At 53.0% G+C, this 17,455-nt stretch overlaps 1 protein-coding gene across 1 annotated transcript in view; it reads right to left on the reverse strand.

The window, feature by feature from the left end:
- Positions 1–533: 533 nt before the first annotated feature.
- KCNK3 (potassium two pore domain channel subfamily K member 3) overlaps positions 534–17,455 on the reverse strand; it is a 64,402-nt gene continuing 47,480 nt past the window's right edge. Inside the window, exon 2 of the mRNA XM_067534018.1 lies at positions 534–3,498. Within this exon, the coding sequence (XP_067390119.1) occupies positions 2,597–3,498 (902 nt within the window). The 3' untranslated portion in view covers positions 534–2,596. The remainder of the gene's footprint in view (positions 3,499–17,455) is intronic.

A 17,455-nucleotide genomic window follows, 5' to 3' on the forward strand; every position in this document is an offset into this window, starting at 1 on the left:
GTGCAGTGTGGTCATGAAAAGGACCACAACTACGTAAAAAAAAACCCTTCTTACCCATCAGATTTGGTCCAAGAGGGTAGCCCAGAGTCCTATAGGATGTATCTGGTGACAAATGTATGTTTTATTCCCATGAGCCCAGCAGGGCTAATGCAACTATAGAGGAGAGGGCAGGAATTTGTTCTTTCACCATCAAGGGAACGATTGATGTTCCTATTGCAGTAGTTGATGTGGGAGAAGGAAAAAAACCCAGCTTGCCTTTCAGATCCCAGGGGGTCTCATTGGGAAAAGCACCACTGCATTTCGCAAAGTGAGTGCTTTTGGACCGTCCCTTTTCAGAGCAGAACCAAACTGAAGGGGATGCCACAGCCGCAGCAGCATCAGAATCAGGGTCACGCGTCCTAGGAGGAAATTCTCCCCCACCCACCCATGTGCAATTCACATCCCTTTGTGATTACGATTCGGCAAAACGAATGGTTTCTGTAGCCACCCCTGCATAAATGACTAGATACAGAAACTTGCACATAACACCCATTCACATTTCATTATTGCTTACCAAAGAAGAGACGTAGACACTACCAGCGACACAGCAAACACACCCCTTTTCAGAACACAATGGGTTTGTATTAAATAAGAAACAGAAAGGGTCAGTCACTTTTAGTTGCCAGCCTATTCTTGCACTGTCTAGAAGTCCTCTAAGCTCTGCTGATGGGGATGGATACATTAGTTTGGTTTAGGGGGTGTTGACCCGAATACAAGAAGAAGTATCTAAACTCCTCATCTTCAAGGATCTTTCGTAGCTTTCAACCACCTCTCGGCTGTGATATTTACGAAGCCACAAACCTTCGGCTTGGTGAATAAGAAAGAGTTAAAAAGGACCCCTCCTGGCCCAGCTCTGACTTCCATCCCATTCCTGCCTGAATCAGACAGCTGGCTACGTGACACCCAGATTGTCGTCTCAAACACGGTGGCAGGATCACGTGCATAGGAATATAAAAAGCTTCTGCCTAAGACCCTCTTAGCCTGATTTGCTTAGTGATGCACACACGACTTTTAACCAGGCTGCTTTGCTGCTCTGGGATCCTTTTTTTTTTAAACTGATGTTAGCAAATCATATTGAGGGGAAAGGAGCTAATGTCTGAGAGAGGAATGAGCAGATGGGCCGGGGCTATTAATGCTCTTAGATCTGAAAGTCAGAGGTGGGAACCATCAAAAAGTTGGAGTAAGTTGATATAATTTACCCTCAGATGGGGGGAAAGGGTGGCAGTGGGACAAGCAGCCAATCTAGTCAAGTAAATCTCTCTCCCATCGCATGTAAGTTACAACTCACTTTGATTTATCAATGTGTCAATTATACCAGTGTTGGTATCACCTCTGGCTTTGATCCACCAATAGAAAACATACAACCCTTCCCAGCTGGTCTAAAACCAGGGACTCCTCCCCAGCTCAGACTGATGTTACCAGACATCCCCTCCCATCCTGCTTCCCCTGGGATTTGAGATCAGCTCGTGGCCCTACAGAAGGATTATTCCGGGCGTCATGTCACAACACCATTGCTGCTGTGACATCCTGCGATGATTCAGTCAAGCGCCGACACCATGTCGTGAGGTTAAGGGGCAGATATCACGGTGCGGCCTGTGGGATAAACATACATAAGACAGTGGTCGCTTGGTGAGCTGGTATGCAGCAGATGCTAGGAAACTGGCAGTGAGTCTCTTAGTGAAACACAGCGAAGATCACGGAAATGGAAACAGAAAGAATACCCTGTCCAAGACCCTTGAGGACATATCTTGAACTCTGCTTGCTTCTCTTGCTGGGAATATTTTGTGTGTGGAACTGACCACCTGGATGAAAGGTACAAAATTGGGAGTGCACACAAACACACAAACATGTCCACACTCTTACAAGAGCCTCTGAACCTCCATCGCAGCTGCAAAGCTAATCCAAAAGTGCATGATGTACCAGTGTGTCCGGCTAACAATCAACACTGATGGAACCGTGACAGTGTGTGTGTGTGTGTGTGTGGGGGGGGGGGGGGGTTAGAAGTGCAGAGGTGTGCATACTCCATGTATTTATCTAGGGCAGGGTGTAGGCAGGGAGATGTGCTAAGAGGACACTAGGTCCACCAGAGAGGTATAAATAGAGAGATGCCAACGTAGACAGGATCTGTCTGCATCAGAGCCGTGCAGGTGCTCACCCCTCTGTTGGCTGTTTGAAAAGCTATCGATGGATTCGGTTCAAGTTTCACATTTCATGGAGTTGTTGCAAAATGATGCAAAAGAGTGTCCCACTGAAAGGAGCACGAGAGACAGCTCACAGGAGTGTGTATGTGCACACACACACACACACACACACGTGTATATATATGTCCATATACCCATGCACAAACATACTCGTCTGCATGCACATTTGTGCATCCAACAAACTCCCAGTCTGTCTGGCTGTCCCTTTTGATATCTGTCTCTCTGTTGAATCTGAACAAAATCTGAGGGTTTTTCTTCACCTGGTTTTGCTGGTCTCAATAAGTTTCCTCTCGATATGAAAAAGAAGGGCCTTCGGTGTTGGGTGTATGTTGGGGCGGAGTTGGGGGGGGCGGGGGTTACACAGAGCTGCGGCGCTTCATGAGTCCTTGGAAGGCCGAGAGGCTGTGGAGCCCCGTGGAGACGGAGCTGATGGCCGAGCGCTGGGCGTTGCAGAAGCACCGGTTGGAGGGGGTCTCGGGGTGGCGGCTAGGCGAGGAGTGGCTCTGCTCCACGCACGTGTCCGAGGTGGACAAGTCCCTGGGGATGATCATAGGGATGGAGTACTGCAGCTTCTCCCGGCTCTTGTACCACAAGCACGAGCACATGGACTGGAAGTGGAGCACCTCGGCATAGACGTTGCGGAACCCGCCCCCTCCTCCCCCGCCTCCCGTACCCCCTCCCCCTCCCCCCACGGTGGTGGACGAGGTGGTGTCCGTGGTGTGCACGCTGCTGGCCTGCCCGTAGCGGGTGAGCAGCGCCCGGTGCTCGGCGTCCCGCTTCTCGTCCTCGGCGTTCATGGTCATGAAGCGCAGCACCACCAGGTTGAGGAAGGCCCCGATGACGGTCAGCCCCGTCAGGATGTAGACGAAGCTGAAGGCCACATACTGAGGCTTGGTCTGCAGGGCCTCGTCCTTCTGGAGGGCCACATAGTCCCCGAAGCCGATGGTGGTGAGGGTGATGAAGCAGTAGTAGTAGGCATGGAAGAAGCTCCAGCGCTCGTAGTAGGAAAACGCCGCCGCCCCGATGCACAGCGTGCTGATGCAGGAGAAGAACCCAATGGTGACCATGTTGGCCATGGACACCTCCGTCCGTCTCATGCCAAGGCACTTCTTTATGCGGTGCAGGAGGTATTTGACGAAGGTGTTGATCCTCTCTCCCAGGCTCTGGAACATGACGAGTGTGAGCGGGATCCCCAGCAAGGCGTAGAACATGCAGAAGACTTTCCCACCATCTGTGCTTGGGGCCGCGTGGCCATACCCTACGGAGCATAAATACAAAGCACATTGCCTGGTTAGTACACTCCAAATACTACTCTCTTCCCGTTTCCCCCTTCCTTGGCTACTGTTCAGGGGTGCCCAGACTTGGCCATACCAATGCATCGGCACAAACTACCAGTGGAAGTGGTGAATTTTCCATCTCTTGATGGCTTCAGTCAAGATTGGCTGCCCTTCCGGAAGATGCGGTGGTCAAACACAAGTTATTGGGTTTTATGAAGATGTAACTGGGTGAAATTCTGTGGCCTACACTATACAGGGGCTCAGGCTAGACAATCTAATGATCCCTTCTGGTCTTAAAATCTGTGACTCTATGACTCTTTTCTGCAGGATTTTATTATGATTTATCTTTATTATGGTAACTCCTAGAGGCCCCAGCCGAGATCAGGACACTGCACAGATATGTAGAGAGAGGCAGTTCCTGTCCCAAAGAGCTGACAATCTACATAGACAAGACAAAGGGTGGGAGAAATGCACAGCACCCAGGCCATCTGCTGCTGTAGCACTTGCCGCTTCCTCAACTGATGATTAGAAATTGCTGGTCGATTGAGTGCAAGAGCAATAAAAACCTGCCGCCGACCAGCTTTGTCTTCATCCCGCCGTGACAAGGCATAATTACAGATGGTTTTACAGGCTAAGAGGATAGCATGACCTCAAAAAAGGAAAAAGGAAAAGAAAAGCTGGAACATAAAAAGCCCGCAGCATGATCACAAAGCCAGCAGAGGATCAGAAGACCTGGGCTCTGGGAGATTCGCTGTCCTCTTGGGACTGCACTGCCATTTCCGGCTTGGAGGAAAAGGCTCGCTAGTCATCAGTTGTCCTGATCCGAGACATGGGCCGTGACCCGACCCTTGGAGATCTCCATCCCCTGCCTTTGTTAGACTAGCTTGCCTTCGAACACAGCCTTGAGGAATCATGTTAACTAACTTTAGACATGACAAATCTGCAGTTTGGCAGGGGGTGAGACTAGGTGACCCTTGCGGTCCCTTCTACCCTTACGGTTCTAACACGGGGTGAAGCACTGGGCTGGCTGAAGTCAACGGCAGAACTCGCACTGGCATCGGTAGGGCCAGGATTTCACCCACACGCCTGGCACGCAGTGTGGACGGGTGCCAGGGCATTTAAAAGTTAACTCCTTGGTTCTGGTAGGCTTTCCCCATGACCAGCTGATACAGTGTTAAACATCACGGTGCCTGTCTACACTGACAACAGAGTCATACTTAACCGGTGCTTCGTTTGTAATGAAAGAACTGTTGGGGCTCAAGCATTTCTTTTTTGACTGTCATAACTGACACAGCTCGCCCAGAGGTGCCGGGGCTATGAACTGCCAAACTGAGCGGTGCTGGGGCTCTGCCCTGGCAAATTAAGCACTGCATTGAACACCTTCAGTAATGTGAATTTTGAAGACGTCATTATCTAGCGAAGACGAGCCCAGGGAAGAGATCGGATCCAGATTGGGTTTGAACATGGCATTTCACCCCTTAGCTAAAGCTGAACCAACCCCCTGGACCTAAACATCCCTCCAAATCCTGGAGAAGGGCCCATCCAGATCCAAACAAGCTGGCAAAGTACAGCTAGGAGCTAGCGAGGCACAGTCACACGTAAAAGAATCCTATTTAAATATAATACATGAAGGCAGCCAATGAACATTAACAAAATGCACATGGGCTTATATACAAATGCTAGAAGCCTAAATACTATGATGGGTGAACTTGAGTGGCTGGCATTAAATGAGGATATTGATATAATAGGCACCAGGGAAACTTGGTGGAAGGATGATAATCAACGGGATGCGTAATAGCAGGTACAAAATAGATCAGAATGACAGAGTAGGTTGCGCTGGTGGGGTCGTGGCTCTATATGTGAAAGAAAGCAGAGTCAAATGCAGTGAAAGGTTGAAATGAATCAGCTGTGCCATAGAATCTCTATGGGTCGAAAGTCCATGCTTGTCTAGTCGGAATATCCTACTGACTACCTAACCAGAATGGGGACAACGACTGTGAAACGTTCAGGGAGATTAGAAAACACCACTCAGTCCGTAGCAGCAGCCAAAATAGCTAACCGAATGTTAGGAAGCGCTAGGAAAGAGAGCGGTAATAAGACAGAAAAAGTCATAATGCCACTCTGTAAATCCAGGGGATGCCCAGACTTTGCATACTGTGTGCAGTTCTGGTCACCTCATCTCAAAAAAGATGTATTAGAACTGGAAAAGATATAGAGACGGGCAAAAAAATGATTCGGGGTATGGAACGGCTTCCATATGACAAGAGATTAGGAAGGCTGGGACTATTCATGTTAGAAAAGAGAGAATTAAGGGGGGGTCTAGAGAAACATGACTGGGATGGAGAAAATGAATAGGGAAGTGTTATTTCCCCCTTCATATGACACAAGAACTAGGTGTCACCTGATAAAATTCATAGGCAGCAGGTTTACAACCTTCTCACAACGCACAGTCAACTCGTTGCCAGGGGATGTTGTGGATGCCAAAAGCACAACTGGGACCGAAAAAGAACTCGATAAGTGCATGGGGGGTAGATCCATCAATGGCTATGAGCCAAGATAATCAGGGATGCAACCCCTGCTCTGGGTGTCCCTAGACCTCCAAGTGTCAGAAGCTGGGACCGGGCGACAGGGGATGGATCAATTGATAATTACCCTGTTCTGTTCATTCCCTCTGAAGCACCTGGCATTGGGAACTGTCAGAAGACAGGAGACCGGGCTAGGTGGACCATAGGTCTGACCCCGTATGGCCGTTCCTATGTATTTCTTGCTCTGCTGTCACAGGACATGGAGACCAACTGATCCCAGTCCTCTTTGTAACAGCCCGTAGCATAGGTGAAGACTGTTGTCAGGTCCCCCCTCAGTCCTCTTCTTTCAAGACTAAACACACCCAGTCTGTTTAACCTTTCCTCATAGATCTGGACTCTCTCCCATTTGCCCACATCTTTCATACAGTGTGGTGCCCAGAACTGGACACAGTACTCCAGCCAAGTGCCAAGTAGGGCGGGCTAGTTACCTCTCTTGTTCTTATATATGACAGTCCTGTTAATAAACCCCAGGATGATACTCGCCTTTTTCACACCTGCATCACTTTGTCGGTGCATGTTCAAGTTATAGAATCATAGAATCATAGAGTTGGAAGGGACCTCAGGAGGTCATCTAGTCCAACCCCTGCTCAAAGCAGGACTAACCTCAGTTAAATAATCCCAGCCAGGGTTTTGTCAAGCCGCAGCTTAAAAACCTCTAAAGATGGAGATTCCACCACCTCTCTAGGTAACCCATTCCAGTGCTTCACCACCCTCCTAGGGAAAAACTTTTTCCTAATGTCCAACCTAGACCTCCCGCCCTGCAACTTGAGACCGTTGCTCCTAGTTCTGTCATCTGCCACCACTGAGAACAGCCTAGCCCCATCCTCCCTGGAACCCCCTTTCAGGTAGTTAAAGGCTGCTATCAAATCCCCCCTCATTCTTCTCTTCTGCAGACTAAACAAGCCTCGTTCCTTCAGCCTCTCCTCATAAGTCCTGTGCTCCAGCCCCCTCATCATTTTTGTTGCCCTCCGCTGGACTCTCTCCAACTTCTCCACATCCTTTTTGTAGTGGGGGGCCCAAAACTGGACACAATACTCCAAATGCGGCCTCACCAATGCCGAATAGAGGGGAATAATCACTTCCCATGATCTGCTGGCAATGCTCCTACTAATGCAGCCCAATATGCTATTAGCCTTCTTGGCAACCAGGACACACTGCTGACTCATATCCAGCTTCTTGTCCACTGTTACCCCCAGGTCCTTTTCTGCAGAGCTGCTGCCTAGCTCATCGGTCCCCAGTCTATAGCTGTGCATGGGATTCTTCCGTCCTAAGTGCAGGAACTTGTCCTTGTTGAACCTCATCAGATTTCTTTTGGCCCAATCCTCTAATTCGTCTAGGTCCCTCTGTATCCTATCCCTACCTTCCAGGGTATCTACCACTCCCCCCCAGTTTAGTGTCATCTGCAAACTTGCTGAGGGTGCAATCTACCCCATCTTCCAGATCATTAATGAAGATGTTGAACAAAACCGGCCCCAGGACCGACCCCTGGGGCACTCCGCTTGTGACCGGCTGCCAGCTAGACATGGAGCCATTGATCACTACTCGTTGAGCCCTATGCTCTAGCCAGTTCTCGATCCATTTTATAGTCCATTCATCCAACCCATACTTTTTTAACTTGCTGATAAGAATACTGTGAGAGACAGTATCAAAAGCTTTGCTAAAGTCAAGGTATATCATGTCCACCACTTTCCCTACATCCATAGAGCCCGTCACCTCATCATAGAAAGCAATCAGGTTGGTCAGGCATGTCTTTCCCTTGTTGAATCCATGTTGACTGTTCCTGATCACCTTCCTCTCTTCTAAGTGCCGTAAAATGGATTCCTGGAGGACTTGCTCCATGATTTTTCCAGGTATTGAGGTAAGGCTGACTGGTCTGTAGTTCCCTGGTTATGATCCACTATAACCCCCAGATATGAGGTGAGGCTGAGGGAACTGGACTTGTTTAGTTTGCAGAAGAGAAGAATGAGGGGGGATTTGATAGCAGCCTTTAACTACCTGAAAGGGGGTTCCAGGGAGGATGGGGCTAGGCTGTTCTCAGTGGTGGCAGATGACAGAACAAGGAGCAATGGTCTCAAGTTGCAGGGGGGGAGGTCTAGGTGGGATATTAGGAAAAAGTTTTTCCCTAGGAGGGTGGTGAAGCACTGAAATGGGTTACCTGGGGAGGTGGTGGGATCTCCATCCTTAGAGGTTTTTAAAATGAAGTTTGACAAAGCCCTGGCTGGGATGATTTAGTCGGGGTTGGTCCTGCTTTGAGCAGGGGGTGAGACTAGATACCTCCTGAGGTCCCTGCCAACCCTCATCTTCCCTGATTCTATGATCCTTATAGCCACATAAGATATGGCAGCACAGAGCCAAGAACTCAGTTCCCTGTTTCTGAGAAGACAGGAGGAGGGCTAGTAGAGCAGGTGGAGTCTGAAGGCAAGGTGAAGGGAAAAGTGAGAGGCCCCCCGGGCATAGCGGGGGAAGGCATGAGTGGAAGGGTGTGTGAGAGAAGGGGATGGAGATGTGCACACTGGGCATGGGCAGGAGCAGGAGGAAATGAGGGGGAAGATGGTGAAGGCCTTTGAGGTGAGGATGAGGCTCTGGAGAGGAAGAGAATCAAGGGCTGTAGCTGTGGTGGAGATGGGTTGGACGGACAGGATGGGCGAACAGGCAGGAAAGCCAGAGAGAAGGTTAAACTGACAAAGGCAAGAGACAACCACTGGTCCCTTCCGATGATCACGAAGACCCCTTCTGACCTTGAAGTCTATGAGTCTAACCAAGGTGTAGGTAAGGGTGGGGAAAATCTCCACCAGCCCAGCACATGGTATCTCTCCCTCTCCCCTGCTCCTGCCTGCAGTCTGGCTCCCTGGAAATGCCCTTCGATCAAAATGCAGCCCTCTGACAGTGATCTCGCTGGAGCAGGGCCTGGCACCTTTGTTATTTGTCCACACGGCCCCTAATCCAAGAGAGTGCCGCATCGGGTGGGATTTCCTAGGCAGTTCTGCAGGAAGAGTCCAGAGCAAACCGGGGGGACCTGGCAGTACCACTGGGGATATAATGTTCACGCCCAGCTCCCGAAATCCATCCGGATTTCCCTTAATCTGGTTTCTGCGCAGTGCAGACCACATGACGAATTATGGTAAAAGGCATTATTCCTTATACCCGATTATCCGCATCTAACGGCGCCTGCAGGCTCAGCAGAGACTTTGTGGGAAGCATGCATCAGTCAGTGGAGGTCACAGAAATCTGCTAACACCCTGCTCCTTCCTGCCTGGGTACCCCGGTCATTGGTTTCTGCCAAAGTCCTCTCTTTATAAAGCCCCCAAGCAGCCTGGCACAGAGCGGGATCTGCAATTGAACAGGGGTTTTCCGGTGCCCTGCAGTACAGGTAAAGTAGCAGAGCCAGCTGATCAGTTTAGGGCTGGACCCACCTTAGAGCATGGGCCTGGGTTCCCCTACTGGCTCCAGGGAAGGGGGCGTCCGAACCTGTTGCAAGGATGATCAAGCCCCGTGCGGATGAGGTCAGGCCAAGGAAGAGCCCCAGGGAGGGTGGAAGGGTTTTGTTTGGGTTCAGACCATTTGGGACTCTTGACTTGGACAACTGTGGTCGCGGAAGGGGTGGACGTAAGTCAGTGGAAGAGGAGGCACAGCGCCGGAGCGGCTGTCCCCAGGGCGGCCCAACAGAAGGGAGAGAGCTGCTACGCAGGGCCTGGCCACCAGGGGGTGGCTAGCGGCGAGTGGCTGTCTGCCACCCCAGAGCTGGCTGCATTTCAGTGCACCTGGAGCTCACCAGTGGTGATAGAAAGGAAGGTTCAATGGGGTGAATTTGCAGAGCTGCTGAGCACCCAAACTTCCCTTGACACTGACTCCCGGGGACCTGTGACTGTTCAGCAGGTTTTAAAAGCGGGCGCTAGGTGCCTTTCAAGCCTGCCTGACAGAAGAACGCAAACATGCTAGGTTACAGCTTACCAACTCCCTGCCTCGGGCACAAGATCGCAACCAGTTCGGATCAGGAAGTACTTCTCCCCCACCTGACAGGAGACGGGCCGGTCATCGGATCCAGTATTGCAGGATACTGGGTGGGCTGGGCCAAGGAGACGAGGCGGGGTGGCAAGGGGTGGGACACCGAGTAGTCTGACCTGCTTTGTCTGGTCTTAAGCCTAGGATCTCTGCCGATGACTACGGGCATCACTCCAATGGCTTCAGCAGATCTATGCTGAGATCTCCCCGCCGAGGATCCAGCCCTCGAAGTCGAGATGAGCGTAGCTGAGACAGCCAGTCTCGCATCGATTTTTCTCTTCAAAACTTTGTATTTACTGCAACGCGCTGGGAAGCGCAGACGGGGCTTTGATCACTGGATCAAAAGGGCATGCCGTTTCACTTTTGCTTCTATAAATACCTCAGGGTGGAAATCTTTTCTAACATCGACCAGCAATGCTTTGCCATCCATCACAACTGATACCTCCCCCCCCCCAGCAGCAGCACAGGGGTGGATGGGAGGCAATCATTTTCCCGTCTCTCCCACCGGGGGAAGCGCACCAAACTCATGGAAGGCAGTGAGGTATCGGAGCACGGATCCTGTCTATCTGGATCGGCCCTGTGCTGGTGGGAATAATGACCCACTAGCTGCGGGGACAGAATTGTGTATCTATTACAGCCGACGTAGGCCAATGCTAAAATAACCCCCTCCTGCAGACCCTGAACCTCTTCTCGTTGAAATCAGTGGGAGATTTGCCATTGACTCCAGTGGAACCTCTGTTGCTCTCTAAGCCCCATCCAAAGTGGTGCTGAGCACCCATAGGTCCTGTTGACCTGAATGAGGTGTGTGAACAGCTCAGCACCTCTCTGGATTAAGACCATAAAGGCCATGGGGGCGTGCAACTAACTCGCCAGTTTTGTGCAACGTCTAACACTTTAAAAAACAAAACAAAACCAGTGGCATCACTGCAGAAGATTGAGTTTTGTGAAGTATTCCCCCCCCCCACCCTGCCCAGATCCGGGGAGGCAGGGATTCGGGTCTACGGAAACCGAAGCAAGGACTGGCTTGCAGTGGGGCTTGATTTTTATATCCCACGCACCAGAGTTTGGGGAGGCAGGTTCTACACGCGGGCCCAGTCCTAGAGCGGGAAAAGCGAAGGAGGCAGCGGCTTTTCCTGAGCTTGGCGAACCTTCCCGGTTCCTGCCTGGAAGTCCGTCGCACTGTGGCTCTGGGAGAACCCCGGCAAGAGTCCTGCGGCGGTCTGGCACTCAAACCCAACTCAGAGCTGCTGTAAGTGGAGGCTACTCAAGCGACATCGACAGCATGGCGCCTGCCGCGGCCTTGACTTGTTCCCCCCGCCAGTTACCCTAGAACCCAAAGGAACTAGATCCTCAAAAGTGTCGAGCGGTGCTCAAAATCCAGATCCCACCGTTGTCTGCGGGCTCCCAGGCTCTTAGCCTTTAAGGCAAGAAAGGACCAGCCGATTATCTGGTCTGATCTCCCGCGTAGCACAGGCCGTTACATTTCACCAAACCACCCCTGCGTCGAGCCCAACAGATCGTGCTTGGCTAAAGCGTCCTCCAGACGTCAAGAGAATGAGAACCCATGGGGTAGCTTGTTCCCATGGCTAATCGCCTTCCCTGGGAAAGGTTTGTGCCTTCTTTCTCATTGGCACGTCTTGCTGTAACTTCCGGCGTTGGTTCTTGGTTCTCCACTAGCCTTTTCGGGTCCAGCGTTGTCTTCCCACGAAGGCACTGATACACGGTGATCAAGTCACCTCTGGACCGTCTGTTCTGTCAGCTAAACAGACTGAGCTCCTGGCGTCTCGCGCTCTACGACATGCTTCCCTGGATCCTAAAGGCCGGATCCTGGCTGGCTGCCAACTGGTGCTAACGATGGTGGGGCGAGACACGCCATCCTGTGCACCCTTTCACGGGGGCACCCAGACCCCTGCTCCCTGCACACTTTGGCAGAGCGCAAGGGCCACCTTACGGCTGCAACGGGCCAGAGAGAGGGTGGCCACGACCCTACCCCATCCTTATAGTGGCCAGTGGTAGGAGGCTGGTGCGAGCGGGGAACAGCTGCTGCATCTGCCATCCTCCAGCACTCTGCGGGCAGACCTGCTGGCCACTGCTGCTGGGGGGCAGGGGAGGGCTCCTCACCGCCTGCCCCCACATCATGGCAGTGGCTTCTCGGGCCACAAGGGAGGCCTCAGTTAGACAAATGGACGATCCCCCATCCCTAGAAATCTTAGCTCTCCGCAGCACGGCCCAGCTGGCTCCACGAGGGCTCTGCGGCTCTGCCGGCGGCCCCTCTGATTCAGCTCGGTGCAGCCTGGGGACCCCCAGCGGAAGCTTGTGACCCAGGCTCGAGGGAGGGAGACCTCGGCACAGCCAGCTGCCCGGAAGCCCAGAGCAATCCCCCACTCCCGTCTCCCAGCTGCCAGGTCCTGCTGCACCCTTCTGCTGTGTGAGGAAGGCAGGCTGCGGGGAGGGAGATGGATGGGAATGAATGCCAGCGCTCGCCTCCCCCCTCCCACAGGCAGCTCGTCCTCATCTGTCCCCGGGTTGCAGGGAGCGAGGGATTCGTAAGAGATGGATGGGAACAACCCAGCCAAGCCTTGCACGTCGCCCAGTCCGGACTCTGCCACTTCTGAGGTCACCCACCGACCCCTCCGGCACTGCACACCTGGCAGGCATCTTGCTCGGTGAAGGTCACCCCCTGCTTTGCAAGGGGGCTGGCCTGCACCCCAGAGGGGTGGGGAGCTAGGGAAAATGCTGGCGGGTTCCCTGCCCTTATCCCCAGGTCCAGGGCCCAAGCATAATCTTTTCGGGCCCAGCACAAACGTGCAACACGGGCCCCCTCCCACTCAGGTACCACCAGCCTCATCCCAGGCATTCGATCTCAGGAGCCAGGAACATGTTTTCCCTCATGGTAATGGGGGTTGCAGCCTGGGCCAGTCCCACCGGGGCCTCCAGGCCCCAGTAAAGTGTACCCTTCTCCCCCACCCCCATGTGGGGGCCCTGCCCAGGTCTACCCTGCACCCCCCCTACTGCTGCCTCCATTAGATGAAGATGCTGGTTAAAACTGGTTGGGAAATTATTTATTTTTCCATGTGAATTTTGTTTGCCCTGCCGATGTTAACAGCCCTTCCACCCGCGCCTCCATCACCGTGATGCTGAGAACCTGTCATCTGCCCCGCAGCACCAGAGACCACACAGGGAACGACGCCCATTCAGACCCACCAGCTATCCCAATGACAACTGAAGCCCTGAGAAAATTGAACTTTACGGCTCACAGCTGAGATGGGCCCTTCAACCTAGCAAAGGGTCTAACCAGCTCCAATGGCTGGAAGCTGCAGCTAGACAAATTCAGACGGGAAATAAGGGGTGTTTCTAACAGTGAACGTCGGAACAATTTATCATAGAACCAGAGGGTCAGAAGGGAGCGCAGGGGCCATCTAGTCTAACCCCTGCCAAGATGCAAGATTTGTTGGGTCTAAACCATCCAAGACAGGTGGCTATCCAGCCTCCTTTGAAAACCTTCAATGAAGCTTCCATAACCTCCCAAGGCTGTCTGCTCCAGTGTCCTACTGTTCTTACAGTTAGGACATTTTTCCTGCAATTTAATCTAAATCTGCTGTGCTGTAGTTTGAACCCATTGCCCCTTGTCCTGCCGTCTGTGGCAAAAGAGAACAACTTTTCTTCAACTTTTTATAGCAGCCTTTCAAGTACCTGAAGACCGCTATCATGTCCCCCCTCCATCTCCTCTTTTTCAAACTCAGCATACCCAGTTCCTTCAGCCTTTGCTCCTACGGCTTCCATTCCATCCCTTTGAGCATCTCTGTCGCTCGCCTCTGGTTTCTCTACATCCTTTCTATACATTGGTGACCAAAACTGGACACAATACTCCAGTGGAGACCTAACCAGCACAGAGTAGAGCAGTGCTATCACCTCCCATGACTTGCATTTACCAACGGTTGTGGTGCATTCTCCATTGCTGACCACTGTTAAATCAAGATCAGATCTTTTTCTAAAAGATCTGCTCTGGAATTACCTTGGGGCAGGTTATAGAGGAGATCACACTAGACCATCATAATGGGCCCTTCTGGCCATGGAATCTATGAATGTGCAAACATGCCCTTAATCTTTCTGTGCCTCCGCTGTAAAAAGAGAATGACTAGATTGTAAGTTCTTTGGGGCAGGGACTGTCATCTATTTTGTGTATGTACAGCACCTAGCACAAGGGGACTCTGATCTCCATTGGGCCCTCTAGGTGCTACTAGACAAAAGTACATTATGCAACTAAACAGTATAGGAGGTAGCATCGTCCAGTGGCTGGGGCCCGGGTTGGCTTTCCTGAGACCTGGGTCCTATTCTCACCTCTGCCACTGACCATCTACGTGGCTATGGGCCGGTCCCCAGAACTTCAAACATCGAACCCAGCTTTCTTCTCCAACCCACCAACACCTCGGCCTGTTCCCCTTCCCTCCCCAGAGCACTATATGCTCTGCAGCTGTCTGGCAATTCCAGCGCACGCCTTTCCTGCGTGAGCTGTTCGTGGAGAATGCAGCCTGGCTTTCTTCCTGACGCTTTATTTATAGTGCTGGGTTACTCAATTATTAAATGCCTCCACAAATATGTTTGGAATCACAGATTAAGTCGCGTTCACCTATGTGTGAAAAACATTTGAACGTGACATCATTATTCGCAAACAAGGGCCCTGAAATAATTGAGCGTCCCTTTTTTTTAACTGCAATCTGCATAGGTAACTCCTTCACCCCAGCCTAGCCAGTTTCCCCAACCCGCTGTGCTATCTTATTTAACCCTGAAAGAGCTGGATTCTCTCTCTTGGGCACTGTAGAAGAAATGGAAAGAAACCTCAAATCACTCCAGCTGTCCCGTTTTGACAACGCTCCGCACATCTGACCGGTCTTTGACACGGTTAAAACGTCAGAGCCAAACACACTGAAATCCCCATTTGACATATGAGGAACTGCAGGCAGAGTGTGCCCAAAGCACCTAACTCCCCTCAGACGCAATGGGAGTCAGGCACCTCGCTCTCATGGTGACTGTGGGCGTAAGCGACTTGTCTAAGGTTGTACCGGGAGTCGGTGGAAGGGCCAGGACTAGAACTCACAGATTTCTTACTTTCGCCATAAAACCAACCTTCCCCGGAGAAACTCGGAAAAGAGGCCAGGACTTCATGGGTTGCCAACGTCAGTACGAAAGGGAGGGTCCCGGACACCTGAAGCTCTCTGTCTTATCGAGGTCACAGGTAGAGTCACAGTGTTCAAGGCCAGGACCAGTGGATCCAACCCCCTGTGTAACACACTCCACGAGCGCAGATCGTACAGCTTTTGTGCTCCCCCCACGCAGATCTAGACCAGGTGAGCAGCACCCAGCAGCTGTTACTGCCCCGGAGGTTGTTCAGGGTGTGCGTGTCCCCGTCCAGCATCACCTAACCCCGGACGACCCAGCCAACCATGACCGGCACCAGTGGGCTGGCCTCAGCAGATAGGCCAAAGCGGGGATGGGCCCTGGAGCCCAACCTCACCTTGGGGGCGGCCCCCGCCAGCCAGGGTCGAGAGCCAGGCCAGAGTCACAAGAGGGATGGTTTAGCCTGAAAGCCTCCTGCAGTGGAGCCCTGGGGCGGTGGAGGGGTCTCCACGAAGGGGGAACAGGAGGGCCATTTAAACCTAGAGTGGGCAGAGCCTTGGAGAACAGGGGCGCTGATCTGTCCCGTCTCCAGATGCCACGACCTGAGTCCTGCTCTCTTTGCTGGGGCTTCGTGCTGACGGCCAGGGGTGGGGCGAGAAGCAGGGGCTGAGGTTCCCCCCTCCAGCATGCTTTAGGGGCACAACCCTCCCCTCCACGCCAGCCGGCCCCCAGGCAGAAATTCCAGGGCACCGTTCTCCCGGCCACCCCGCACTCCCAGGAGCATCTCTCCTCCCTTCAGCCCCTCTCACTCTAACGAGATTAGAGGCAGGCTGTGGGGTGAGAGGTGCTTGGCATTGAGCTCTGAGGCAGCGGTGGGGGGCGGGGGGGATTGCTGCTCTGCTTGGAGGGGGCAGATCCCCACCAGGTCCCAGCTAGTCTGTGCCGGGGATGGGACGGCTCGTTCCCCGGGCTGTTGCACGTCACTGAATTTCCAGCCCATCTGTGGGGAGGCTAAAGGGGGGGCCGGCTTCCCCTCCCAGCCAAGGGGGCGACCAACGATGGCCCCAGGGGTATTCTGCTAGCCCTGCCATTGCCCACCCGGCTCCTGGCGGGCCGAGGCTCACGCCTGCATTGCTGAGTCCCTCCGAGACACACGCAGCTCAGCAGACGCTGCCTTTGAAAACACGACGGAGCCGGCGGCTGCTCCCTGCCCCTGATCCCTGGCTACGAACCATCCAGCCACAGAGGCGGGGACCGAACCCAGGTCCCGGGGGGAGCAGAGCTTCCAACCCGCGGGGCGACTGATGCCGGCCATGAGGTGCTTCCCGCTCATCTTTCTGCTGAGGCGACTCCCCGGCCCTTGCATGGGCTCCCACAAACGTCCCCTGCTCGGCTGGCTGCATCTGCCTATGGGTTACTCGAGGGGAGAGTCTTGCCACCCCCTAAGGCTCAGCCTGCTTTGGTTTGACTGAGGTGCACTTGACTCTACCGACTGCCGGGAATTGACTGAGGGGGTCAGAGCCACCTCCCCAGATGTCCTGTGGGTAGCTAGAGTGGGGGACCAGCATCTAAGAAGCCATGTCTCCCATCTGAGCTGTCTATCTTAGGTACTTGGATGGCCTCCATTGCCAGAGTATCCTCCTAGCACAAATGGGGAATTGAGGCACAGAGAGGCTAAGTGACTTGCCCATGGTCACCTGGGAAGCCTGTTGCAGAGCATCAAATTGACCCCAGATCTCTTAAGTCCTAGGTTAGCATGTTAGCTACTTGGCTTTCCTTCCGCCCTGGATACACCTGGCGGACAGGGCTCGTTTCCCTGCTCTGCATAAGCCTTGGTCTGTAAATCCGGCAGTTGCACTAGCTAGCTCAGTGCTGCATTGTAAACTCAGGCCTGCAGCACCCTGTTCGAGCAGCCACGCTGCATTGTAAACCTGGGCTTGCAATTTCCGGCCCTGGGGCTTACCACCATGCTAACGTGTCCACACTGCGCAGCCCGTCTGCGGCTTGAGCTGTGACCACACTGCAAACTGACAAGGCTTGGACCCGAGTCCCAGCGGGACTTGGGCTCTGACCCGTCCCCCTATCAGGGTCTTAGGACCTGGGTCCTGCGTGCTTGCGGGCCTGCGTCAGAGCGATTTGTGTGTGGACCTACAGAGGGCTGGGGCTCCAACCTGAGTCAGCGCCTGGGGTCAGTGTGCAACACAGACAAAGCCGATGAGGTGTCAGAATTCAG

The sequence above is a fragment of the Emydura macquarii genome, unplaced genomic scaffold, assembly GCF_026122565.2.
Source record: "Emydura macquarii macquarii isolate MOO-44397 ecotype Brisbane River unplaced genomic scaffold, CSIRO-AGI_Emac_v2 contig_3372, whole genome shotgun sequence".
NCBI lineage: Eukaryota > Metazoa > Chordata > Testudines > Chelidae > Emydura > Emydura macquarii.